This window comes from Pagrus pagrus (genome assembly GCF_965226575.1).
Source record: "Pagrus pagrus genome assembly, chromosome: 11".
NCBI classification, from domain to species: Eukaryota; Metazoa; Chordata; class Actinopteri; order Spariformes; family Sparidae; genus Pagrus; species Pagrus pagrus.
The window spans coordinates 13,279,561-13,307,092 of record NC_140195.1 but is presented as its reverse complement, the minus strand read 5'-3'; the positions used below and the strand labels follow the sequence as shown (position 1 = coordinate 13,307,092).

General features: G+C 40.6%; 2 protein-coding genes across 4 annotated transcripts in view; one reads left to right on the top strand and one right to left on the bottom strand.

Annotated features, from left to right (window-relative positions):
* The window catches only part of LOC311265623 (metabotropic glutamate receptor 7-like), a 114,194-nt gene extending 87,397 nt beyond the window's left edge, over window positions 1–26,797 (bottom strand). Inside the window, exons 1-3 of one of the 3 annotated variants that reach the window (XM_084367487.1) lie at window positions 26,732–26,797; window positions 23,255–23,358; window positions 9,707–9,912 (exon numbers count right to left, since the gene is read on the bottom strand). The gene's annotated coding sequence lies outside the window, so the exon portion shown is untranslated. Of the gene's footprint in view, window positions 1–9,706; window positions 9,913–23,254; window positions 23,359–26,389; window positions 26,482–26,731 lie in introns of those variants that run through there. The other 2 variants (XM_084367486.1, XM_084367488.1) reach the window with 2 other exon arrangements.
* On the top strand, window positions 18,589–20,589 carry LOC311265626 (amphoterin-induced protein 3; the record flags this gene model as incomplete). The annotated part of the gene is made up of 1 exon (XM_084367493.1): window positions 18,589–20,589. The coding sequence occupies one exon, from the start codon at window positions 18,589–18,591 to the stop codon at window positions 19,981–19,983; it is 1,395 nt and encodes a 464-aa protein (XP_084223619.1). The 3' UTR covers window positions 19,984–20,589.
* Window positions 26,798–27,532: the final 735 nt, after the last annotated feature.

Here is a 27,532-nt window from a genome sequence, read left to right as displayed (position 1 = left end):
GACATGCAGAGCACATATGCTACCAAACTGCTTTTGCAACGAAACAAATCTTAAGAATCCTTCAACCTGCACACAAACATTCCCTCTTTTTGAATGAATCAAGCAGCGGTGGAAACAGCACAATAGTCCCATAATCTTACAGCCTTTAAAAAGCTAATGTGAGCACGCTCTCCCGTATGCAATAAGCCACTTTGTTTGTTGAAAACTCGCCAAGTGGCAAAAAAGCAGCTGCTATCTCTGCAGTCTCAAGGGGCTAGTTAATTTTAGAAAGATAATCTCCTGCAATATGCTGAGGGATTAAGACGTTAAAAGTCCCAGCATGGGAAGACGATAAGGCTGTATAGTCGTGCACTGCATGGAGCAGTCAGTGCATTTAAGGAATACAGAAGTATGTTACTTATCGTGTTAATCAGTATGCAGATCAGGAAAAACAAACACCAGTTGTTCTATGACATCTCTGTGTAATTTGCCACTACCCCTCTGTCTGTGAGCCACAAATGATGATCATGATGACGGCAGTTCATCTTACGCTATTAGCATTGTCTCCCAAGGCTGTATTGCAGTACTTTCTCCAGAGATTACCTGCAGGAGAGGGATGCCACACTGAAGCAGGGGAAGTGCTGTCTCTGGCTTAATCAATGTCATTTGCATATGCAGGATAAAACTAATCCTCATCAGAGGGAGGTTCTCCACCTGAGGCCCTTTCTTGTCCTTTCCAAGCAATCCCTCTCTTATTAAATGATCCCTTGACAATACTCACCTTGCCAAGAGAGAACAAAGCACACTATCACACTGTGTGCTGAGGGAGGGAATTCTACAGGGATGTTTGGACTCAGTATGAAAGTGTGATGTGATGCAGAGTATTAAAAAGCGGGCGGGGCTCAGCTGAATGCTAGAGAAGTGCAGAGAGCAGACCTGCTATGACGCTGTTTGGGTCTGGAAGTCGACCAAACAGCAAGTTCCAGGTGAATAACAATGTGTGGATTTGCAGGAATCAGGTTCAAAGTCTGCCGGAGCACAGCGAGCTTGGCCTGGCCACCCGCTTGCTTCTTGGGCTGCTGCCAAGGTTTTTAAACACCCAGCCAGGGGTAACAGTTGGGGTTCCCCATCCTGTTTCTCTGCTGTGCTTAAAGGCAGCACAGAACACAGAGGGCAAAATACAACTAATGTACCTGAAGCAACCTGAGGATGGAGGAGCCATTCCTCTGTTGGAGGGATTTGTGTCACATTAGACGGATGCAGAGCAGAAAAGAACTGGCTTTCAGACGATCCCTTAAGGCTGTGCTCTGTGGAGACAACCTCTTCCCTCTCGTGAGCCCCCTCCCGTATAAGAGATAAGCAAATTTACACCTGCAGACTAACGTGACGTTTTCTTAATGCAGGAGCTGCTTAAGTCGAGGCGTCATAGGTGGGCAAGGCTGATAAGAAGACAGCCGGGATTGGAGGGACTGGAAAAACCTGCATGAAAAGAAAATGACAGAAATCGGCAAGAGTGGGGATTTCTCCCACCCTTTCATTTTCAAACAGCTCTTATGCAAAGAGCCACCAACAGGGTGAGGTTCTAGCAGTTGTGACCCGCCAGCACTAGACTGGTGCTCCTCTTCATGCTTCTTTCTTTATGTTAATGTATACCTCAGGGTGCTGTTTGGCTGTCTTTCCTGGCCAAGGCTCATAAGAATCTCACCCAGTTTATAGGCTATCAAATGGATTACAGACTCATTATCAACAGTGCTGTGTGGCTATAGAGGCCTGACGTTTACACCGCATTTCTACTGTGTCAGCCACAACACCAAATTCCATGGCAGGAGAGTGTCGAGGTGTGTGTTTTTTTGTGTGTATGCCAGCTTGCGAGTGTGTGCAAAACACAGTGTAGAGAGAAAAGTGGCTGTGCTAAAGGCATCACTGATCCGGTTTTACACGGTGTCTCGTTTCTGAAGTTGGAGCAAAGTGATTGGCCATTGGAGTTTACCGACAGACTTAAACTTCATGACCATGGCAGGGAATTACCCCTGAATACATAGCAGCAGTATATTCACCAGTATATAAAAATAAACAGCCATAACTACTCTGTCTTTCTGCTCTATTTTTCTTTTTACTGCCCTGACTGCAGTGTTGCACTACACCCGGATATCCATGTGGCATGTTGGTGTGATGTAATGCTATGCGAAGCTCTCTGAAGGTCTAGGCTCAGCGACGCCATGCATGAGACAGTTTAACATCACTAGCCATCATGAATTTACCTGCAAAGGTGACGCGAGAAGAAACTAGTGTTATTCTGCTTGGAAATGACAGCATTGGCCAGAGTCTCTCTAAATCAGATTGATGATCCATTTTCCCTGCCCCGGGGCCACAGTAATGTAAGGGCCTGGGATCCACCGAGGCTGCACAGAGACAGATGGGACCTTGTCTGCAATGACCTTGCTGAGCTAATATTTCTCCCAGGCCTTGTCTGTTGCCTCATCATTAAAGGTGCCATGGCTATTAACATTGGGGGAATACTTCAAAGACACTGTTTACTTGGACAGGACCCAATCCAGGGTGAAGAAAAATCACAGCAGAGGAGTTAACAAGGCAAAGAGTGATTGTTTGGCAAATTGGGAGAATGTCACACGTGCAATGTGTTTCAGAGGTGCAGTCTTTGAAAGTCATGCAGTGTTGTGCATGTTCTCTACAAGAAACTAAACAAACTGCCACCAAGATGTGCATGATGCAGTTCTCAGGTATATTATATTTGATAATACAGCCGAAACCTCTTGTCGATCAACAAAACAATTAATTGGCAAATATTTTGACAATCATATCAATTATTATGATTTTTTTCAAGCAAAAATGCCAAAATTTCACTGGTCCCAGCCTCTAAAATGTGATAATATGTATTTGTATATTTCATATTTTTGTGTTTTGTCTGATAAAACAAGCAATATGAATAAGTCACCTTGGAATTTATAAAGATAAAACCAGAGCTTGAGACTGAGGCCGTCCCGTCGTCCTGGGGATTGTAAAGATTGTGTTTGGACAAAGATTTTCCCCAGGATGCCTCCAGGACAAACAACGATTCTTTTATGTATGTATATATGTGTGTTTAACTGTCACTAAGCAAAGGACAAACCAAACTGCTCCGACTGCTACGGAGCGCGTCTTCTCATGCCGTTACCATGGTTACTATGGTAATACTATATTCAATGGCTCGCTAAACAGCAAGAAAACTATAAAAAAAATATGAAGCCCTAAAATATGGAAGGATACAGAAAACTCACTATAGATATGGAACACACCCTATTCTTTCCATGATAATCTGCCATGTTTCACCACCATGTTTCTACTGTAGTTCAGAACGCACAAACCAACGCTGGTTCTAGAGAGGGCCTTGAAGTGTTTTCTGCATTTTTAGCAGCCAGTGTAAGGGAGGGTGAGGTGAGGGGTGTTCAGTTGGTTGCAATCTGAAACTCAATTCTACACTCTGGACCTTTAAGTGACATGACAGAAAGTACACAGTAAGTTTAGGATATGGCCACTGGGGGGCGTCAGAGTCCAAAAGCTTGGAGTTATAAACACTTACTGTTATAAACACAGACGCTTTCAGGTTCTGTAGCTGGTTTCACAAACATATTTTAGACTGATTCGTAGAGCTAGCTAGACCAGATTTAATTAAGCTTTTATTCTACTTCAAATTAGAAACTTATGACAAGAAAAGCAGACTTCTTTTAGACCCTAAAAAGTTTGCCACCCTGCCATGTTGCCATGGTAACAACCAGTGACACCTGCTAACCAACGTTCCCATGGTAACACTCACTTGACACCTGCTGGCCAGCGGCACTAAATGACCAAAAGAGAGGAAGAAAACACGGCTCATAATTTGTGGTTTGCTTCTAATGTTGTGGACCCTTCTCATTACTCGGGCGGGAAAGAGTTCATTAAGAGTGGAGTGAGCTGTTGGAAATATGCAGAAGTGACACTCTTCAGTTGTTTTTAGTTTGGAAACTATCTTGAATCTGGCTGATGAGTTAGCAGAAGTACTGGGCTCTGCCACATTAAGAAGCCACAGCATCTCGGTTTTGCTACACATCTCTGTGGAGATTTTATGCTGCTGGATGTTTTTTTGTATGTCACACTCACACTGAATTTTACCTGTAAAATATTCTCTTCCAGAAGGGAAACATTTTCTGCTGGAGTGAACAGAGCTGAGCAATATGATGCGGTTTTTCAGTTTGGAAAAACTCTTAATTTATTCAGATTTCATATTAATCCCACTTAAAGTGTTACTCTGCATATTTGACACATGAAAATGTGTTTACAGGTCTTGAGGAGTACTACTGCATATGTGAAAAAACTAGCATAAAGCTTTTTGTGGCTCCAGAATAAGCTTTATGTAATCTGGTAAATTGCCTCCAGTGTGCAGATGGGTAATGTGGGCTGTTTTGAAAAGCAGGGCTCTCTTATAACAGACTCATGGGCAGCTTAAAAACAAAATCACAATCAATAAATCAGAATCAGAGATATCTCCATTTATATTCCGTGCATTATTATTCCTTCTCAAAGCCTGGCGCCTACATTACCCACAATGCTGCGCCACTAAATGACATCACTTGAGGTAATTTATCAGATTACATACAGCTTCCACAACAGGCTTATTACTACTTTTTTAACACATGCAGTGGTACTCCCCAAGAGCTGTAAACACACTTACTGTGTAAAATTGGTGGAGCTAACCTTTGAGATAGTGAACATCCCTCTGATGGCTGCATGCTAGCTACATGTTCAACATGGAAGTTTGTTTTATCGAGATTTCTTTATTGGTACGTCATTGTTTAAGCCTCAGAAAAAATACACTGACATTAGGAATGGATTGCAATGTCGAAGTCAGATCAGGAAATATGGTCTAGGAAGCAATCCAGCGGGTCACGGTTACTCACAGCCAGCCAGTAAGAGAGAGATAAGGAAATAATCAAAACAGAGAGGCAAGGGCCAACTTCAGCCAGACTGCACTGACAGATGGGCTCCCACTTTTATTCTTTAGTGCCCCTCTTCTCTTATTTTATCCAAACCAACCAACGCTCTTTCTGTTGATATGCCCTGGCTTATGGAGGCTGTTTAGTCTTTTATAACCTTTCAGCTATTTTAGCACTTAGCATACAAAAAGCAAAAGAGCACCCTGCAAGGCCAAATTCCCTTATCTCTAGTTTCTTATCTCTCATTAGCTTTGGCCTGTGATAAGTGTTGGTGCTTTGTGCGGGGGCTGGGGGGTGATAATCTATTGAAATATGGTTTCATTTCAGATAGACTTTATCAGCAAAGCAATTTAAATTTTGATAATGAAGAACACTGTAAATCCCCCGAGTGCCCTTGTACCGCAGCGTTCACATAGCACAACAGCGCACAGCGGGTGGTAATCATTGTGTAATCACTCAAACAACAGTGCACATCCAAGCCCCGAGCCCACAGCCACTCCCAAGGCAGACCAGCCCCTGATATTTGCCGGGCTTATGATTTGTTCTGGGATCAAACAATAAGTTAAGCCTCCTCTTGGCCTTGTAGCCAGATTGAATTGCAAAAACATGTTGCACCTGATGCAGCTAGAGCCGGTAAGAGAGCAGCAACGCTGTCTGCATTCACTATCTGATGGTTGCAACCTTATTGAAAATCTGATAATGATATTTGGTGAGCTTAATGGTTGCCCTCTGCAGGCTACAATCAGTCTCACTCAATCCTGTTTTCTTACCCCCCTCCACCCCCCTTCTCTTTTTCATCTTCTGCTTCACTTTCACAGCATGCGGCTGATAGACAGAGGCATGATATACGGCCGCCTCGCTCCGTTTTAGAACCGGCGGCACCACATCATTTTTCCTTTGCATTTTGTTTTCAAGCAGAATTAGTGTCTGCATTAGTGAATAATCAATGAGAAGCACTGCAGGTGCCTGTCCGCTTGTTGTGTTTATTCAATGGCTCCATTATCTGCAGCACAACAGCAAGTCTGGCACGGGTAGGGAGTCAGTGTCCCGCTCAAGGACACTTCAGCATAAAATGTTACACAAGCTCCAACCTGGACTTTATTAAAGGAAAGTCTTCTTCTCTCATTATACCCCCTGCTAATTTATAGGAAACGTAGGATGCCAATACATGCTATATGTTCAAAGCTCCCCTCTAACATGAAGGTGTAATGACCCAATTTGCCCACAGGGAACATTAAAGTTTCATCTAATGTGTTCTAATGGAGTCATGCAGACTTTACTAAAGGACAGAGTGCTACATCTAAAGCCATATCTGCTATCTGCTGTTGTGGCCTGACTTTAACGGGAGACATTTTATTAGGTGTTCTTCTAGGGGCGCGAACGATACATCACTTCCGCTGAAATAGCTGCAGGCTTTCGAGCCACATTGGCATTTTCATTGTAACACATTTGCAATAATTAACAGAGCTAACTTTTTCATTGTGATTAATAATGGAGTAGAAGATAGCATTATTGAGCCACACATTAGATTGCACTCATTAAACCGACTTTCCTGAACGCACCAACTCAGACTACTAAGCAGGACAGTGGAAGGTCAGTGTGATCGTTATATAATTCAGCTCGAGAACAATTATGAAATAGCCTAATAAGGGTGGTTTCTAATGAGCGGTGTTAGAGTGACACCTCCTTCTCTGGGGAGTTAATCTATCTAATTGTCATAATGTGAAGATCCATTTCACTGCTTTAATTGAATCCAAACATGTAACTTAACCTGTTTTCATATTCACAATTCAATCCTGCTGAGGGTACAATTTTGTAATGATTATTTCGATTTTTATTTTAGTTTATACTTCTAGTCTGCTACAATTCAGAGGGATATATTGTACTTTCTACTCCACTGCAGCTGTCAGCTGTAGTTAAAGGAATAGTTCACCCAAAAAATAGAAAATTCAGTCATTATCTACTCACCCCCATGCTGATGGAAAATAAGATAAAATTTCATAGTCCACAAGTCTCCAGAAGCCCCGAGATCCCACATTTATTTGAAAAGATTTCATTAACACCCTTTGTAAAGCCAAAATCTTCACTGTAGCCGCTAAGCTAAAAGTGTTAGCGTGAACCCTGTCTAAAGTGGATGCACAAACTCTACCATGCGTCGTGGGTGTAAATAATGTCTTTTCAAATCAGTTTGGGATCTCTGGGCTTCTGGAGATTTGGATTATGCTGGATAAGCTGTATGGAGCCATTTAATGCTTTTGGGAAACTTTAATAGTTTCTTTCCAAAGTGTGTGTGTGAGATACGACACACTGCTAAAGAATACACCAGTGGCAGGGTATAGTTTGGAAAGTTTCTAGCCCTGTCTCCTGGAAATACATCTGAAGGAAACTTAACGCTAACCGAATTACGTTTTCTATTGATATAATGAGGAAATGTTGTTAAATAACGCAAGTGTCGAGTATCTATACTGTTGATACTGAACAAGTCAGTAAAATGTTCATCTACAATGTATTTTATTTTGTACCACGTCAAAATAGGCAATCTTGCAATAGTGTCCACTTGCAGGGATGACAGCATTATTCAGGTTTTTTTAACAGTTATGTTAATTCCTTCATTAAGGTTATCAAAAGATAATGGTCTGTTTTATTACAGAAAAAACTCAGCTGTGACTTGGGATGGAAGATTTTTTATCAACATTTAACCACAGTCACAGCCTTAACTCTAAGTGCTTTTGCTGGCCTTGACGCAAACCCTTGGATTCTGATGTGACGGTCCTGCACTTTGTATGCCTGCCATCCACTCTGAGCAACGTCATTGAGACTTCAGCCCAGTACATTTAGTGTTTCATTCACTCAAAGAAACAACTTTGAAAATAATTAAGGCAGATGTTGTCACCGCAACGTTATTATGAAAACAATTTAGTAATATACAAACATACAAAATGTAATTTCCAGGGGAGGGGGTCACACGTTTTAGATCTCTCCATATCAGCTGTTCCAGCAAAAAGAGATTTTCTCTTGAATCTTCTCAATGTTTTGATTTAAATATATTTATCAAATATCTAAAAAAAAAAAAATTGGAAATAAACACGTGTTTTAAATAGAATATAATATGACATAAAAAAGAAAAAAAATCAAAACAATAAAATTTGTATAGTAGGACTTGTTTTTCTCCTCTCTCTCCACTAATCATCTCGTGCCCCTCTTGTTTTTCTGACCGGGCCCTGACTCCAAGGTTGGAAATCACTGGATCAAACTGTATATTAAATATTAAAATGTTTTTAAATATTAAAATTCTACTTGTATAAACCAGGGAGTTTCAAACAGACTGTTTGCCTCCCCTCAATCAAAGCTTGAATAAAGGCACGCCGCCATCCCCCCTGGGTTTACTTACCTAGTTTCAGTCAAATCCTCGAATGCGTTGAGATCATTATTATGTTAGTTGATCCCACAGATACTCAACAACTGAGTCAAGAAGGCTTATATTGCGGTTTGATGTAACTTTAAACCACAACAAATACATTTAAAAAGGTCTGACCAGAGGCATTATTAGTTTATTATTTCTGACTATGTCTGAACTATCTCGTCAACCAAATCATACGAATTTAGGCCTTTCTGAGTGATTTCCTTTTGACAACTAATATAATAACTAATGTGATATTTTTTCACTTCCATTCACTGAAACTGCTTGGAGTCCCCCCTGGGGAGGCCCACCTCCCACTGTGAAAACCTCTGGTATAACCAAACCTAATAATTTGATATATAATTAAATATCAGCTAGAGAGCACATTTTATGCATAATGAGTAAATTTACTTTTACCCAAGTATTTAATGCTGATAATACTTTTACTTGAAGTTGAAGCAGACAACTTCTGTGCCCTTAGTGTTTCAAAGTGGGATTATTGTTGGTGATGCTGTTGCAAAGACAACTGGATAGTTTCCTTTTTCCTCAGAGCAACGATTACCAACAACACAGGACAAAACACAAGTTTATTCATTCTTTTAGTCTCTAATGGAGACATGATTTCGTGCCTGGTGGCAGACAAAATTGCATAGTGAAAACAAGGTTTATAGAGAACCAATCTAAATGCCAATGGTGTGACTATTCATGATACATTAAAGCACTTGTCTATTTTCAGTGTAGGTAGGATTTTGAATGCATTGCCTGTACTCGTACTGGAGTATTTTTATATTGCTATATTGCCACTTTGTCTTCAGTAAAGGATATGAGTGTCCCTTCCATCCCTGGGGCTAAAAACTGACAGATTTACATAAGGTGCTCTTTTCTAGACATCCTTTTAGAAAAGAAGCTGCTTATTTCCATGCGTGGAGCTCAAAATGGAATTGAAAAATGTATTTTGAAGGCTTGGCTACAAATTTAGCCCAAATACAGTATTTCCTCTTCTGTGCAGGCAAATGCCTTTGAAGCTGGGGGCAAAGTTGGGAATGGTTCCAGAAGACCAACTCTCCATTTTGCTAGCTTCAGCACTCAATAGCTCCATGATTAAAGCCAGTCTATTTTATTGATTGAAAAGGAAGGAGAGAAAACCCAGAACCTTTCTACTCTTCAGCCTTCGCTTCACCATCTGTAAAAGTGGTGGAAAAGCCTCCCTTGACCATGTCCAGGCAATTAGAGTGGAGCGGGCCTCTCCTGTTGCACTCAGTGAGTCTGGCCATGCTCTGTTACTTCATCTCATCAGCTGGGAAAGTATTTGTGCTTGTAGCTCCAGAGAAGGCGGCCACGAGTTAAATTGAGTTACCTGTTCAGAGATGGTTTCATTTTCTACGGATGGCCCCGGAGATCCTTGATGGAACTGCTAACTGCTCATCACCCTTCATGTCCCCGAGTGTCTGTCTGAGCGGAGAGAAGCGACACGCCAGCGTCAGCGTCGTGGCTCAGGTGGCGAAGACAGCTGGCTGCAGGATCCATCACACTATCTCAACGGTGGAGTGCAACGAGATAAACCTGCGCCGCAGAAGACATTACTGTTTTCATTTCACACCTTTGGGAGAAGATGTTCTGCTTTTCTACTTTCATTTTTTTTTTCATATACACGCAAAGATCATAAAAACAACGGCTACCTTGTCTCGTATTCGCGAAATCTCAACTTCACTCATTCTTTACCGAGGAGCACAGCAGAGCGACTGTCTGCATTCAATGCCATGCATGAGCACACGCGCACATGCAATCATGCATTTCAGATGATATATGGGCGATTGATTCCCAGAGTAATAAGATAATGATTAATTTTACGGCTGTGATTTATATGAAATCCCTATATTATGTGCATTGATTAGGACATAATGGATTTCCACAGATATGTCAATCTACCATAAGTGATCTAAAGGGAGAAGAGGCTAGAGGATTGGCTGATGTCCTGTCTGTCTCTGTTGATAACCACAGGGCAGGAGATGAAAGGCGCAGAGGAGAGGTGTAAAAAAGTGATGTGGGAAGATAAGAATTGAGAGGATAAACCAGAGGAGAGGAGTAGAGGATGAGAGGAGAGTTGATAAAAAGCAAAGGAAGGGAGCAAGAGGAAGGTTTTTAGTGGGTGAGCAAATGGGAGAGAGAGGAGGTATGAGAGCAGATGAGAGAAACAAGAGATGACAAAAAAACGGGGGAAAGAAGGAGATGAGAGAACAACAGATAAAAGACCAGACAGCCTGCCACCCCACAGTCACGTCACACAATTTACTATGTTCTGGCCCATAATGTTTTATAGCACAATCACTGATAGCACAGTAGTCAGTAGTGATCTCATTTCACAACCCATATCCTTCAGTAATGTGAACACAAAGGGAGAAGCAGAGCCATTAGCTGCGTCCAGTACTCATCCACTGCTACTCATGCATAATTGGCTTCCATGGAAGGAAGCAAGAAAGGGTAAACAGCAAGCAATCATATTAACTCCTGTGAGTCCTAATTGAAATCCGTTAACAATCAGCACAGATGATAGAGGTTGAGGAGACGTGGGGATGTTCATACCCCGAGCCCTCTTTCCTGCACGCTGCTCGCTATTGACACACGTTAAGGCGTGGGTTCGCATTATAATCAAGAGTTATGCTTGATTCCTGTGCTCATGGGTAGCGGAAGCACAGCTGCTAAACACGTGCACGTGTCAGGCTGAGATTTTTAACTCTGTCGGAGATTTAGTTCAAATTAAAAATCAGTTCTGGTGTCTGCCCGCCGTAAGCAGTGTGAATAAGGGCTGCACAATATTAGAAATAACAGACACTGTGATATTTTGTTTTCTGTGATATATAATGCAATCTAAAAAAACTACCACTAGATAACTCAAATAGCTCTATTTGGAAGGAATTAATCATTGTAGAATGACTGCGTGTGAATTTGTAGGCGAGTACATTTTATCAAACAACCATCAAAGGCCCTGTATCGACTGTGTTTTGCTTTTGTATCAAACAGCGAAAAAATTGTAGCATAATATGGTTGCAATATATGGTATGCAACTATCGCGCATGTGCACGTTGCGATGTCAGATCAGATTAAAATGGAAAATATCCAGGATTATCAATGTTATTATGAATGCAATCAATGAAAAAGAAATCAAGGAATTAATCTGAAAGGAATCGTCCGATATTTTGGGAGACTACTTTCATTCACCTTCTTGCGAATAGTTAGATGAGAAGGTCGATAACAGCCTCATATCTTTCTGTTATATACGAAGCCACAATTAAATTTACTATCCATGGCTCGACTGAAGCATTTAATAAACATTGGCAGCCTCTCATCTCGCACATCAAGCAAAGCAATCTATCCCACTGGATTAGTGTGAAGTAAAACTGAATGTAGATGATTGTGGGCTTGTGCATGTGCATAAAGATTGGTTGTGGGTATGTACATAAAATGTGCATGAAAACGTGAATATGTAACAATGTATTGTTGTTTGTACATTTTGTTGAATAAAATTTGGCTATAAATATTATATATGAGGCTGTACAGCCAGCAGCTGGTTAGCTTAGCTTAGCATAAAGAAGGGAAGTAGGGGTAAACAGCTAGCCTGACTCTGTGTAAAGGTAAAGAAATGTACCTACTAACACCTATATAGCTCACTAATTAATGTTTTGTACTATGACTGCACAATGAATCTCATCTGTGCAATATCCGAATCGTTAGAAGCTGCAATCATTTGATAAAGGTGAAATGGTTGACACAACAGCATTATAATTAAGTACTGTAGTGCTGATGTCCCGTGCCAACAAATGTTGTTTGTATATTTCAAAGATGTATGTGTGTTTTATACTGTATATGTATATACATTGCAGTACAAAAACGCCAGAGTAGGATCGAGGTGATTTACATAGGTTGTCCAGCAGAGATCACTGACATGTACATTTCTTAAATATTTATGTCATTACGTTTTTTAGTCGCAATAAAAGTAAAGATACTTTGATAATGTTATGTGTCGATGTTTTTAAACCTCCTCCAGTCAGAAATATGTCTTTCCTACAGTTCCTACAGTTGAATGTTGGTGCTGCACTGTGTAGAAGGATGCATGTGTGTAGAGTTGGACACTAGAAGGCTGTTTTCACATTCATTGCGGATACATTTTTTTTGTGTTCATTGAAAATCTGATTTTAGGATGCGGGCCAAAAAGCATATATTGTGACATCACAAATAGTTTTGAGCCTAATCGTGGCCCAATATTCAGCAACCACAAGTGTGATGTGGAAACTTGAAGCCTCCAGTGCACATACGCTGAGAATGTACTTCACAGTTTTTAATGAGGGTGAAGGAATAGCTGCTATTATAAGGATTGTAGTGTGGTAATTATCCTTTTTTCTTTTTTTTTTAAAACTATGCCAGACACACATTAGAGAATTTTAATGTATGCCTTAATTTATGTGTGGAAAGGATCTTTTAAAAACACAGATTTTATTTTCAGGTATATTTCCAAGAATGCTGAACTATTCCTTAACGATTGTTTAGTGAGAAAATCCTTCAGTTCTGACTATTCAATTATTATTATCTGTCTGGGATGTTTAATGTTTGCTTTTTCTCCATTATCATTAATTCATTTTATCTGCATGACATTATTTTTTTAATTATATTTTTCATTAATTTATGCAACACTAGTAATAGTGAGGAAAAGGGAGAGTGCATTGGATGCTTCACTATTCCAGTTGAGTCTTAAACCACTAGATGGTGTTCTTGTCTCTTCACACTTACAGTACACAACATCCACCAGATGGATTGAGTGTAGAAACCCTGGAGAAAATAGACCCATATTTTCTACATGTCAACATATAACGCTGCTATCACACCAGGTTTGTCGGGATTTTGCATAAGACATTCTTAAATAATGCACCGCAATCGCTATGACTACAGAGCATATGGAGCAGCTGAGCAGCTCCTCGTGACAAGCAAACAGTCTTGCACTGTCTGAAGCTCCTTTTCAACAGGGAGCTCATCTAGACTGCAAATGCACCCAGGGAGAGAAAGGAAATAAAACTCAATCCTCCGAATCTTTATCCAGGCACTGACTCATTCATATTTGGGAGTCTGGCTGTCAGCCAGGCTAACAAAACGCTGTTGAAAGGCAGAATAAATACTGAACAAGGGTGTGTATGTTCAGGTTCAAGGGTTCATAATTGGCAGGAAACCCTTCAGCTACACAGTTTACAGAGTTGCTTTTGGATATTTCAGTCCATTAATGTGGCACTCAGCCTTGTTCTTGTGTCTCCTTCTGCCCTGCCACTTTGTCAAGTATTCATTCAGTTATTAACATTAGAGCCGAGACAGGATACTTTACAGTTTAACAATTAACTTGATTGTCTAAAATTATAATCAGCGCACTGAGACTATAAATTTCACCTGGAATTTAATAATCATAGAGTTAATTACAAAGAAAGATTTTCATATAGGAAAACATATATGTCCAATATGTGCCGATATATCGCTCGGGCGCTAATTAACAGTTTTTGACATTGTTTATTTACCCATCTTCAGTTTAAATTTATCATTCAAATTACATCAAAGCATGTTTTTAAATTCCTGGTGAAGTTTATTGTTTCAGTGTACTGATGTACTGATATGTGTGCATATCGGCAAATATATTGATATCTGAAATTTTTACTCCCTCATATCAGTATCGACATCAGCCCCCAGTATTGGTCGGGGTCTAATGCAGATACCAGTATATCTGTGATAGGCCAATAACATCAGACAACCGATTTATTGGTCCAGTTCTAATTGACAGAGAGTTTGACATTGTTTATTTACCCATTTTCAGTTTCAAATTATCTTTCAAATCACACTAAAGTGTGTTATTAGAAGAATATATAAAGCAGCTAGTTGGTATTTACAGTAGAAGGGCCTGACTGATATATCAGTTGGCCGTTATTATCAAGTGATGTTGGCCTGTTACAGATATATCGGCATCGCTGTATGCAGAATGCAGAATGCAGAAAAATATGCTTGGGAATGATTTATAATCATTGGACTGACATTAAAGTTAACTGTTTCAGTGCACTGATGTAATTTTATACAACAAAATATATTGTTGAACTGTAAAATATCCCGCCGTTTGTTAAATATCTTTGTCATAAGTGTTTGATAACCACAACTGAGACAATTGCCAATAATGTGTGCATACAGGTCGATACATCAATACCTAAATCTTTTACTTCCAAATATTGGTATTGGCCCTAAAAATCGGTCAGGCCCTTTTTTTTAGTTATTTTGTTCTTCATGAGCCACACATTATTTTTACTGTCAGTATAGAGGAAAAATAATAATAGAAGTCTTAAAGGCTGCATTTTTAAATTCCAAGGCTTTAATGTTCAACAAAAATATTCCTCTTGCATCTAAGACTATAAAGCTTTATATTATTGACTCTTAGAGAGCTGCACTGCTTCTCAAGGGCAAGATAAGAGCAGACATTTCCCTGCGCTGTTGTGTCTTTCCTTTTTTTCCCCCTTCTCTTCTGCAGCAGATGGTAGAGAGAAAATCACTTTCTGCTGGGGGCAGGATGCAGCAGGGTCAGGGTTTAAGCTGCGAGGTCCATTCTGAACCTGGCTGATTTGACAGGACTACTTTGCATACGCTGAGTCTAATCAAATATATGCAGAAGAAGAAGGCGGGATTTGCAAAGCAGCTTGATACAAAGATGCTGATTAGATTAGGGATTTTACAGAACAGCCAGCCTGAGCCACACAGTCCAGCCTGAAAACAGACACATGGACGGAAAAAAAGAGATTCTCACATGTTTTCAGTGGAAAAAGGGAGAAAAGAGACAAGGAAGGCGTTAATATTGACATTCCCAAGGACCTCATTCTGTTGAAACTACACAGATTATTACGGGACGATGAGAGGCAATCAGCAGGAAAGGCAAAAATAATTGTCTTGCAATTTAAGCAAATAACTCAGCGCACAAAAACTCAACTCTTCGTCTTGTTTACCTGTTCACGCTTTGATTGAATTGATCTCCGAGGACAATGACAAATGATTGCACTCGAAAATGACGGATCCTTTACAGAAGGAAAGTCAATACTTAAAATAATGAGGCAGTGAAATGTTCAAGTTGTGTCAACAGCAGCAAAATAAGTGCTGCCTGAGACGAAGAACATGTCCGCCGCACGATTATACTGTAGCTAGAAACGTGCAGCGTGCACCGACATCGTGCTGGCACAATGATGCACCTTATTTAAATGCCTCGTATGCTCATATTCTTCTGAGAGCACCAAACCATGAATCATTACCAGCTTATGCAGATGAACACTCTGCTTTATAAGTCTTATGTGATCCAATTACAATCGGGTACTTGGAAAAACAGCTACATACATGATCGGTGAACGAGCGGAGTGTTACATAATATCTTACAACAATCAATGAAACATGAATATTTAAAAAGCTAGCCGGATTAAGGTTTCCTTTACAGTAGGACAAAGTTCAATTTGCAGGAAAACAGACACATTAGTTGGAGGCCATTTGAGCCATGATATAAACCACCTACACCTACAAGGAAGGCCTGTTTAGATTCCCTTTCTAACATATCTCAGATGCACATGTGTGGGCGTATATATTTCTTACATGTTCCAGCCAAGCTGATGACTAGCCTTGGGACAAGATTGTGTGTAATGCCACAATGCCAAAGACGGTGAAAGCTTGTTCATTTCAACACAAATACACCGAAATGTGTTTTCGTAGCCTTAATCCTACTTTTAAGCACTGAATATCATAAAGTGAAGCCTTACATTCCCCCCTCAGTTTCCTGCATCCATCTTCCCGTGGACATCTGCTCTCATCAGGGCACCTTTTGAGAAGCGGACCCCGTCGAGAGAGCCTGAATCCACGGGGAATCGGCTATGTGCCTCTGCAGAGTGAGTGAGTGAGTGAGTGGGAGTCAGTCAAAGCCCCGAGCACTTACAGGGAGGGGGGGTGGGGGGTTGGGGGAAGCAGTGAGGAGGTGGCTGCTGGGAGGTAAAGCTAATTCACTGTGACAGAAATCAGAGCTGTCAGGACCACCATGACCAAGCAGCATGGACAGCATATATCCAGTCAAACCTCACAGCCAAGAGGAAGGAGGGATGTCGGGGGGGCTCAGAGAGAAAGGAGGGGATGTACTGATTAAGGCACTTAGAGATAGAGAGTGTGTGTCGATGCGTGTGTGTGTGTGTGCGGGGAAGGCGACGTCTATCCAGTGAAAACCACTGAAATAGAAACGACAAGGTAAGAAGGCTGCACAGGTAAGAAGAGAGCTTCACAGTCAGAAAGTCTGACAAAATACAGCAAGAGACGAAGAGGGATGGACGGGATTTGGGAAATTCAAGAGCCCACAAAAACAGGTGTATTTTTAGCGATAAGTAAAGCCACATTACAACAGATTTACACACAAACACACATAAAAAAGAAAAAATTACAGTAGCTAAATTTCAGTCCTCTAGGATTATTGGTGGAAGGTTACCGGATAACACATGTAATTTTCACGAGGAATGCTCCTAGGGTCTGCTAATCTGTTAGTAAGCAAAACGCTAAAAATTTAATGGAGCGTAATAAGAACAGAATATTGTGAGAAAACTGATATCATTGAGAGTGAGAGAAAGGAAGAGAGAGCGGGAAGGGCAGCCACCGGCATCATTACTTAATGATGAGAGAGGGAGACACAAGGCTGGTCTCTAAATGACACAGAGTAGGAGGAGGGGATTGTGGGAGATTAAGTGAGCTCTGTGCTGTTTGCTATACACTGCAAAGCACTGCAGGATGTTTGTTGAGCGGCACTCTCATTTGGGACGAGGAGAAAGACAGTAGGGGGACCTTAAACTTGGCTAAGAGGAAGGCAAAAAGCCATTGTTCCTTGAGAGCCTCGGGGATGAGGATCTGAGGAGAAGATCAGGATTAGACAGCGATGTTGGGTTTCGTTGATGGGATACAACTTCGAAGAGGAAAAAAGCACGTGAAAGTTGGAGTCTCATGTTGTCGCTAAGCAGTTTACTTTGGATTTATGGTTGGAAAGTGTAGGGTTTTTTGAGGGGGGGATTTTTCAGGGAAGAATGGGATTAAATAAGTGAGCAAAATTGCTCACTTGTCTGGCAGTGGGATGAACTCTTCTCCCTTTTTACCCTCGAAATCATCCAGACTTTCAAGTCAGCAGCAGGAAATCAGTTTGAACTGATCCCTGACAATGTTCATCTGATTCTAACTGTGAAGAAACATCTTTTCAAGGTGAAGTATCTCCCTTTGTGTGTACGACTTTTAAACACTTAGCTCTCGTGATGTGTTTAAAAGTTTCCGATTTAGTGGACAATAGTTTAGTTTTACTTAGTTGATTAATTAATCAGACAACTAATTTCGTAATCAAATGATGAATGAATCATTTTGCAGATATTCCCATGTTCCAGCCGCTCACATGTGAATATTGTCTATTTTTAGTCCTCCTCTATAATAGTGAATTGAATATTAGAGCTGCAAATAACGCTTATTTTCATTATTGATTAATCTGACCATTATTTTCACATTGATTAATTGCTGAATTTATAAAATGTCAAAAAAATTTAAAATGACATCATATTGCTTTTTCTGTCCAACCAACAGTCCAAAACCCAAAGACTCTTACTGTCATACAAGACATTGAAAAGCAGCAAATCCAACAAATGGTTGACATTTTTTTCCTGAAAACGGCTGAAATGATTCAAAACAGATTATCATACAGTTTGCAGATAATAGGCTAATCAATGCAGCTTTACTGAATATCTTGTGGTTCTGTTTGCCAGATAAAACAAAACATTTCAAGACGCCACCTTAGGCTTTGAGAAAATCATTAAAAATTTAAACATAATTTAAAATTATCATTAGTCAAAAAAAGAAATAGTGCCTGTATTATTTATTTGTACACAGGAACATCTCTAAGTAGTCTGACTCGAGTATTTGTGAGAGTTCTCCGGGGCTAAAGGGATTTGTGGCCACTATATTTGAACCATTTTTCATCTTCTGCCATGGATACTGAGAGTTCGTGTATGGAATTAACCTTGTCGTCATAATATGTGTCTGTTCAAAGGCTCAAGGCAGCAGGTGGGTCGAAAAAGAATTGCTGTTTAATATATCATGCTGTTTCTCATTTGATTCTTATCTGACCAGGGGCAGCCAGAGGGATTAGAAACCTTGAAGAATCCGACTTCCAGAAACATGACCTGTGCACTGTATCAAGGCCCTCTCCTGCTGCTGTTGCTGTTTTCGCTCCTCCACAGCTCTCAGGAGACTTGTCCATCCATGTGCCTCTGTGTATCTGACACAGTGAGCTGTAGCTCCAGCAGTCTGGCCAAGCTACCTAAATCCCTGCCTTCCTCCTCCGTTACCCTCGATGTCAGCCACAACCACATTACCTGGCTGGGTCCGGGCAGCTTCAAAAATATGCCGAGACTGGAAAACCTCCGATTGGCCCACAACCAGCTCACCTCACTGGGCCATGGGGTGTTTCGCAATGCCTCCGGCCTCAGGCTCCTCGATTTGTCCTCCAACAAGCTGCAGGTGGTCGAGCAACACTACTTCCAGGGGTTGTGGAGATTGGAGGAGCTCCTTCTCTACAATAACAAGATCACACAGGTGGAGGCTGGCACTCTGACCGGTCTGAGCAGCTTAAAAAAGGCATACTTCAGCCTCAACCAGATCACACACTTCCCATTCTTCTCCATCCAAGACCATAGTCATCCTTTCCTGACCATGCTGGACCTCTCATCCAACCGAATGAGTCATCTTAAATGGGAGGACGTGAAAGCTTTGCCTGGATTGGTACAGCGGGGGCTCTACCTACACAACAACTCTCTAATCTGTGACTGCGACATGTACAGTGTGTTCTGGCACTGGGATCTGAGAGGTTATGACCCGCTGAAGGACTTCACCGATGAGCACACTTGCAGCATCCACGGGGACCCACGATCATCCATCCGGTTCCTGCGACAGAACCGCTATTTCCACAACTGCACCGTGGAAAAGGCCGTCTCACAGCCGGTGACCGTGCTCCTCTCCAACGTGTTGGTTTCAGAGGGAGAGAGGGTGCGTCTGGACTGCCAAACGTCCCTGACGAGTATAGACCTCTCATTTACGTGGCTCTCCCCCAGCAAGGGGTACATCACCCAGACCAGCATAAATGACAAGCTAATTAGCCTGTTTGCTAATGGTACCTTGGAGATCCAAGCAGTCAAGGTCAACGACTCAGGTCTGTACGTGTGCACAGCTCTGGATATTAAAAAGGGACTTAATGCAACTCGTGAGGTGAATGTGACGGTGCTGCCGCCTGCAGGAGAGTCGTTCAACACCGGCTACACAACGTTGCTGGGCTGCGCAGTGACTTTGGTCTGCATCCTCATTTACCTCTACATGACTCCATGTCGCTGCAGCTGCTGCAAACAGCCCAAGCCTCCACTCATCCCCATCGCGACCTACGACCCCAGCACCCTAACTTCCGCTTTCTCCTCTTCTGTGAGAGACGAGTCCAAAATCCAAACTGACAAGCACGTAGCATTCGTGGAGCCAATGATTAGTGAAGACGGAGCAAAATGGACACCTGAACGTTTATCCTGAACATGTTTTTTCTCTATGAGGCAGAAACAACAGAACCTCTGGACAAAGCAAAACCTCTTTCTCAGGAATTAATCTTGAGATGCAATCAGAAGTGAGTGTCGATGTTGTAAAAACAAGAACATCATGTCTCTTTCCAAGACTGCCAGCTGCAGTTAAAAGGTCTCCTGAACAGAAAAAGCAATACCTCCTGATCCAGTTCCACTCCTCTCTTTCATCTCGCCTGGTAGTCGAAATGGAAGTTTCAACTTTGGTTTATTACCCTCAGCGTACTGACATTGCTAAATCACAGCAGAGCCATTATCAGGCCTGAGAATCAGCTAATAACTTCTCTGTGTATAGCACTGGGGGGAATATTTCTCACGGGATGAGGGAATGAATCTGGCTCACTTTTCACAGAAAGTGTTAAACACGGATTAAAAGCCCCAGAAAGACGCTGCGAGTTTATGACTCTAACGGACTGCAGAAAGTAATTTTAGTCTGTGTAGCGTAGTTGAGTTAAGGTGCTCCATATTTAGTGTGGTAAAGACAGGTACCAGCACTGCACAAGATGAAGATAACTTTAAATGTACAGCCCATTTCTCTTTTAATATGTAGCTTAAACATGAACTCCTGAAAACTTCTGTTCTCTGTGTTCCTAATAAAGGATTGATTCCCTTTAGATCAGCTGCCTGCTCTGCTGATATAGTTTTGCTTTAGAAGGCAATTGTAGCAAATCCGTCCCTATCATATAAAAAAGGGGGAAATAAAGATACAGCAAGAAAAGCCAGGAATGTTTGCAGACGCCACAGCTTTCAGAAAACATTTAAAACTCTTATCTAGCAGAAAACAGAGGTGCATCCTGCAGTGATCCATCATACATATACATATCTCACATAAACTTGTTGCATTAATCTGGCAGCGACAAACAATGACTCTCTATCGGTGCGCTGCTTATCTGGCAAATAGTGAAGTACAGAAATCAGGAGTGTCAACAAACCAAAAACAAACAGCAATTGGACCTCTCTTCAAAGACAGCATCTCTTTGATCAAACACAGCAGAGCACTTTGAACACTGCGGAACAAACACAACCACAAAATTTGAACTGAAGTGACAAACACTTCAAGCGGCTCTGACGCAAACCCCGAGGGTGGCATTACTTTGCACAGCCTTTTTTCCATTCTATTCAGTGTAAAATGCCTCAATTGACAGAATTACACACTGCAACGCCACAGATGAAAGAAGATGTTGAAGGACTTGTATGCTCCGCCGTGAAAGAACATGCGTGTGGAACATTAAGTCGGTGACATGAAAGAACAGGGAGAGCGTACGGGGGGTCAGGGATGAAGGGAAGTATAAAACCTGATGAGACAAACAAGATCCTCAAAAGAAACAAATCAATTTCTTTAAGTCCGTGCATCCGTAATGTTTTGAAATTGCAGTTTAATCTCGATGCAAAGAAACACTGGGTGGGACTAAGGATTGTGTCGAGATTGGATAGGATTAGATGTAATCCTTCATATAATGTCAAAGAGAAGTTGTCAGCAACGGTACATCTAACAAAGGAGAGCATTTTGTTCCAGGAGGGGCCTTTGATTATTTTCTAAATCCTTAATTAAAACTTGACTCCTGTCAAGCCCGAGGACGCTGATATTGTTGTGCACGTTGAATGTCAATTCACAGACAAAAAAAGGTGGAAATCTAAAATCAAATGGGCAGCCGAGCATGAAACTGGGACAGACTCGCTCTTTGACAGCGCCGACTTTCATCACTATTAAACTCTCAGGGATTACGCAAAAATCTCTCAGGCTAAGAGATGACTGTATTGTGATCCACCACTCAGTTTAATAACACTGCTACTGACGTTATATATTTGGCAAAGTTTTTAAACGTTTTCATAATAGTGAGCAACATTCAAAGATTACATAACACACTGCTATGTGCGCCTGTGTGATGTAACATCTTGGATCTGCATCTGTCATGACCCGTTGCTTTTCAGCAGCAGTGTAGTGGAGACATTACATGGTGTGATGAGTTGGGGTTAGGTTTTAGGAGATTAGCACGAGGATGAAAACCAGGTGCTTTGTCAATTTCAGTGTTTTTAAATCCCTCTAATCTGGTTCCGCTCTCTGACACAGCACACACAGCTGGGTTGGGATTTATTGTTTCTGATATGATTAGCAGACAGGTTAAAACAAAGGACATGATGTGAGCATTTTATTAAGGGCTTTCTATTTCACTGAGGAGTCCACAGGTGACCCTGCTTATGTAAGCACACTGCTGTTTTAGGGAATAACCTCTGTGTAGGCAGCATGTCAGAGTAAGAATGAGTGAAGTTAGTATCCTGATGCCATTTGGTATCCAGCGTTTGATTTTAACCTTGTGACAGCAAGTACTTTACTGGTAATGGGAGGCCTCGGCAGTGCATTTTGAAAAATGAAAAAAACATATAAAGCACTCCATAAATGATGATTTCGCTCTGTGAAATTGTCACAGATATTCCTGCTCATTTCAAACATGAGGATATAATAAACACATAGATTTAGTTTGCTGAAATCGGGAGCATTGCAATAATCTATGTTTTATTTGTTCACGTTAATAGATCCAATAATTACACTTTAAAATAATATCTGAATTTCCAGGCTACACAGAAAGGTACGAGGCTGTTTGGCTCAAATTATTCTGAACGGCTCTTACAAATTACCCAGATGTAAAGAAAAATCCCCTTGATGCTTTAAAAGATACCCTTCTCCAAAGCAAAACACTCCATCAGGCCTCAATTAAAGCATGCACTCCCCGCTCCAGATTAATTGTTTTCCCTAGTTTGGCTGAGCTCCGAGGGATTTGAAATCATCTTATTCAAGAATCTAATTACTGTGAAAGGGAGAGTTTTACTCTGAATAGCTCAAGTTGAATTGCTTTCACTAGTGAGGGCTGCATTCACTGTCAACAGGGGCTATTACTGAACTGTCAAAATAGTCATCAGGCTGGAGTGGAAGCATCCAGCTGTGGCAGATACATACACATATTTCAGGCGCTGCACCGCCCACATACATTGGCTCATTTGAGGCGCCGTGTCACCAAACCGACAAAAACCCTCATTTCATTTTTAATTGGACACCTTACATGGGAGTATGCACTCGAGAAACATGAACAGCATCAGTTTTAGGACAGTCCACCAGCCAGCTATACAATCCTGCAGATCCTTTTTTGGGAGCCAGGCTTGCTGCTTCCCAAAAAAGACTACAATAAATGTGGACTGCTGCACACCAGACGACAGGCTGTTTATCATACCTCTGGACCGCATATGAACACAGGCCATGTTCTGTGTTTTCAAGGCGCAATGAAGCAGCTGGATGTTGGATATGTCAGGCAGGATTCTGGTCCCAGTCACAGCACTGTGGGGCACATTGCACATGAATCACATTTCATTGTAAACAAACAAAGAGCACATGCAGTAATACACTATGATCCAAGCCATTCAGCATGATAGAAGAAGTATCCCCGGGGCCACTGTATGCTTCAGTGAGTAAAATTAAGCTGGATATGATAAGATTGGACAAGCGCAATGAGTCAACATATTTGAAGTTTTATATTGTTGCTCACGACCACTTTTCTACAACATCTTCTTGTCTTTTATTCTTCCTCTGTGTATCTCAGCTTGTGTCATTTCTCCTACCAGCTTTATTGTATCATGTGGTAATGGTGCTACCCTTGTTATTACCTGTCACACTTGTCCACTAAAAGACAAAAATGAACTCTGATGAAATATGGCTTTATTATTTCCATTAAAAAAAAAAGACCTTCACTATGAGAGAAACAGGTACCCTATCTATAATATTTCATAGTGTCAGTGATGCTCAATAATGTACTTTATGGTTGTTTTTTAGCCATACAAGCAGCATGACTCTAGGGAGGCAATGTCGGTCGGTCAACCACTACTGGATCGATTGCCATGACATTTTGTACTGACATTGATGGTCCCCAGAGGATAAATCTTGCCGACTTTCCTTTGAGTACCGGCAGCAGGTTGACATGACTTTATAAAAATACCCTGACAACTACTGTATGCATTGGTTCACAATTTGGTAAATAAAAAGAGGGTAACGTCTGCACATGAACTCCCTGCCACAGAAGTTTAAAAAAAGACAACTTTTCAATCCCACCTGGATCTTAATCAGGTCTGATTGTTTGAAAAATGGAAAATTATACCCATATGTATACATCATGCACGCCAACAGGCTGAAAAGCTCTAAGAGGGCCAATCCAAACTGTCCAGTCGCTCAGTGAACTAACCTCGCTCAACATACATCACAAACACCAACATGGCCATCACCTCGGCACAGAAAAAGTATTTAAAAAGCTGAAAAATCACAACAAGTCTGGCGATAATTACAGCTGCCAAAGGAGAGTTAGTTAGTTGTTGGGTGTGTGGTCTTTATGATTACGTACTTTCACCGTCTAAAATGTAATTATTTTTATGGGAAACTGCGACTTTCCCCAAGTTGAAAAATTATGTTTTAAACTGAATTGGGAATAGGATCAAACAATTGTCTCTTGCCACTGGCAAAAAAGAAAAAAAAAGGTCCCATGGTGGGCCACCGGAAGGGGTGCGACTTCACCTCTCTATAAACAGCCAAAACATCCTAAACAATTAGATGATCAGTAAAGTACACTGAAAAAAGTACAGTTAGTAAGTAATCCAAAGGCAAAAATCAAGACATCAAACATACATTTATAAATGTTATATCAAATTAGTCACCTCACAAGTCAAGATCCAAATTACCTACATTCACAAATGTATTGGTTAGATAAGAAATAAGGTGAAATCTTGAAATCATGTGCAGAAATGGGCTCGTCATATTGTTCCTATGAATCCTTCACAAAGTGGGGGCACCTATAGAGGGGGCCCAGAGCTAAAACGAGGGGGTGTGGTGAAGTTAAATGAATGAAGCCCAGTAAAAATGAAGAGAAGATGCATGACGCACTTTTAATGCTTCCACTATAAAGGTGACTTGTTCCTTAGGCCCTGCAGAAAAAGTTTGTTAACCACTTGAGCCTCTGACTTTTCCTCTAGCACCACCATGAGGTTCTCATTTGTGGTTCTGAGTGAAATGTATCAGTTGTTGAATGGACTGCCATGAAATTCAGTATAAGAATCCACGAAGTAATCCCTTATCTACTCCTCCAGCGCCACCATCAGGTCAAAACTTCTTTGTGCCCAATACTACGATTTTATACCAAACACCTGCTTAACTAATGACATTCCCATTATTCAAAACCCTTCTTTAGTACAAGTTTCTAAGTAGTATCAGCTTAATGCGCTTTAAGTATTAAAAGTAAAAGGACTAATTCTGCAAGAAAATGGCCCCTGTGACTGATATATTATTCATGCTATTATCACATTGTTAACTGATCCATTAACGCATAAGCTGCTTTCTACTGTTGCAGTCAGTCAAAGTGTGTCTAATTTAACTTCTTTACCTCCAGGCTCCCACAATAAGGATGTAGCCCATCAAACAAATCTAATGTGTCCAGAGATGGCTAATGGGGTAGGACTTGTAAAACACAAAGCAAAGGTCTGCTACACAAGTTTATATTGGCCTGACTGTTTGGACTTAAAAGTTAAGTAAATAAAGTATTAAGCATACTTAAGTAGCCTATCAAAAGTACAAGTAAAAGTACGTATGAACTTTATACTATAGGTCGATACTATACTATAATCTGATACGACAATCAGCATTTTTCTGATTATTGCAATATGTGTGTTCTTTTTTTACATCTGATTGTTAAAATTTAGCTATTTTGACTGATGCAATCTGCAAAGTAACTAGTAACTAAAGTTAGCAAATAAATGTAATGGAGTAAAAAGAACAATAATTGCCCCCAAAACATAGAACAGGAGAATAATATAGCAGCGTAAAATGGAAATCCTCAAGTAAAGTCCAAATACCTCGAAATGGCAACTGTTAGCCTAATTAAGTACAGCACTTGAGTAAATGTACTTAGTTACATTTCATTACTGGTCACTACAGCTGTAAAATAAGTGCAGTGGAGTTATAACATATGATGGCATAGGACGGAAATATTCAAGTGAAGTCACAAGTGCCTCAAAATTTGACTTAGGTACAGTACCTGAGTAAATATACTTTTACTTGTAACTACTACTCTTAACTTCATAAGAATTATCGCCCAGCTCTGCAGCTCTACGAGCATTATAGCTTTATATTATAATTATAAAATTATAGAAATCATAAAAACAAAAAACTGATAACCCCATTACAAGCTAACTTTACCGCCCACCAGATGACAATAGCCTCACGTTAGCTAGTTAACCAGGTGACCTGTAGCGTTAACAGCTAAAATAAATCAATTTATTTCCCTCAGGGGTCGGTGGAAATCAAAATATAGCTAAATTATTACACTTACATTCACCAGGTGGCCGGAGACATTAGCTACTCCGACTGAATGTTGCTCCATTAGCTGCATAGTTGAGTTAGCAACTGTATGCTAACAGGCTAATTAGCTTGTTAGTTGACGTGTCAGTGTTGTGCTATCAGTTTTTTTAAGGTCCCCAAGTGGGCCAAAAATCATGCAAGTTTATTTTAAGTAACAATCGTATATCCCTGCCCTTTATTAGACAGACAGGTAATCTGCATATATATATATATACATATATATATATATATATACCCTGATTCAATAGATAACAGACCACATAGAGATATTTATGTATACTCATTATAGGCTGTACTTCATTTTGAATCTTACCATGGTGTTCATCCAGCAGAGATGTGACTCAAGTCATTCAGTCCAAGTCTGAGGAAAGTCCCAAGTCATGTAACCTTTTCCCCCCAAAGACTGCAGTCTGACCTGCAGTATCCAGTCTTTATAAACAGAAAGACGAGGTAGGTGTCTAATAATGATATTGTCGTTTTATCTAACATGTTCAACTAGTATGACAATTAATTAAATCTGTATTATAATTATTGATAGTCAGTGAAATCAATATAATCAAACAAAAACCAAATAACTTTATGAAAGCTTATTTGTGTCTTAATTTCCTCTGATTAAAAAAAAAGTATTCCCTCCCCCCATCACTTTTAAACAGTGATGGTCAAACAAAATAATTATAAAAACAGAAAATGAACACAGATAAGTCATGTGAATCATCATGTCTCAAGTCAAGTCAGGTCCACAGTCTTTAACCTCCAAGTCCAAGTTGAGTGTCATGTCATTCATTTTTTTTCCAAGTACAAGTCACAATGACTCAAGTCCACATGTTATTCAGTTTATTATTTTTTGTTGTATTATATTTAATTGTCTTTAAAAATCTAGAGTTCAGTTATGTACCTGAAAAAACTAATCTCAGTGGTTTAAGATTGTATTTGTTGTGGGTATTTAGGGCGTAAAATGCAACTCTCTCTGTGTGTGTGTGTGTGTGTGTGTGTGTGTGTGTGTGTGTGTGTGTGTGCAGAATGGTGCTGTTAAGAAAATAAATAGAAAAAACACTGCTCAGTGTTTGTGTGATGTGTCTTGGCTGCAATTGATTTTCCCCCAGCTTCCAAAGTT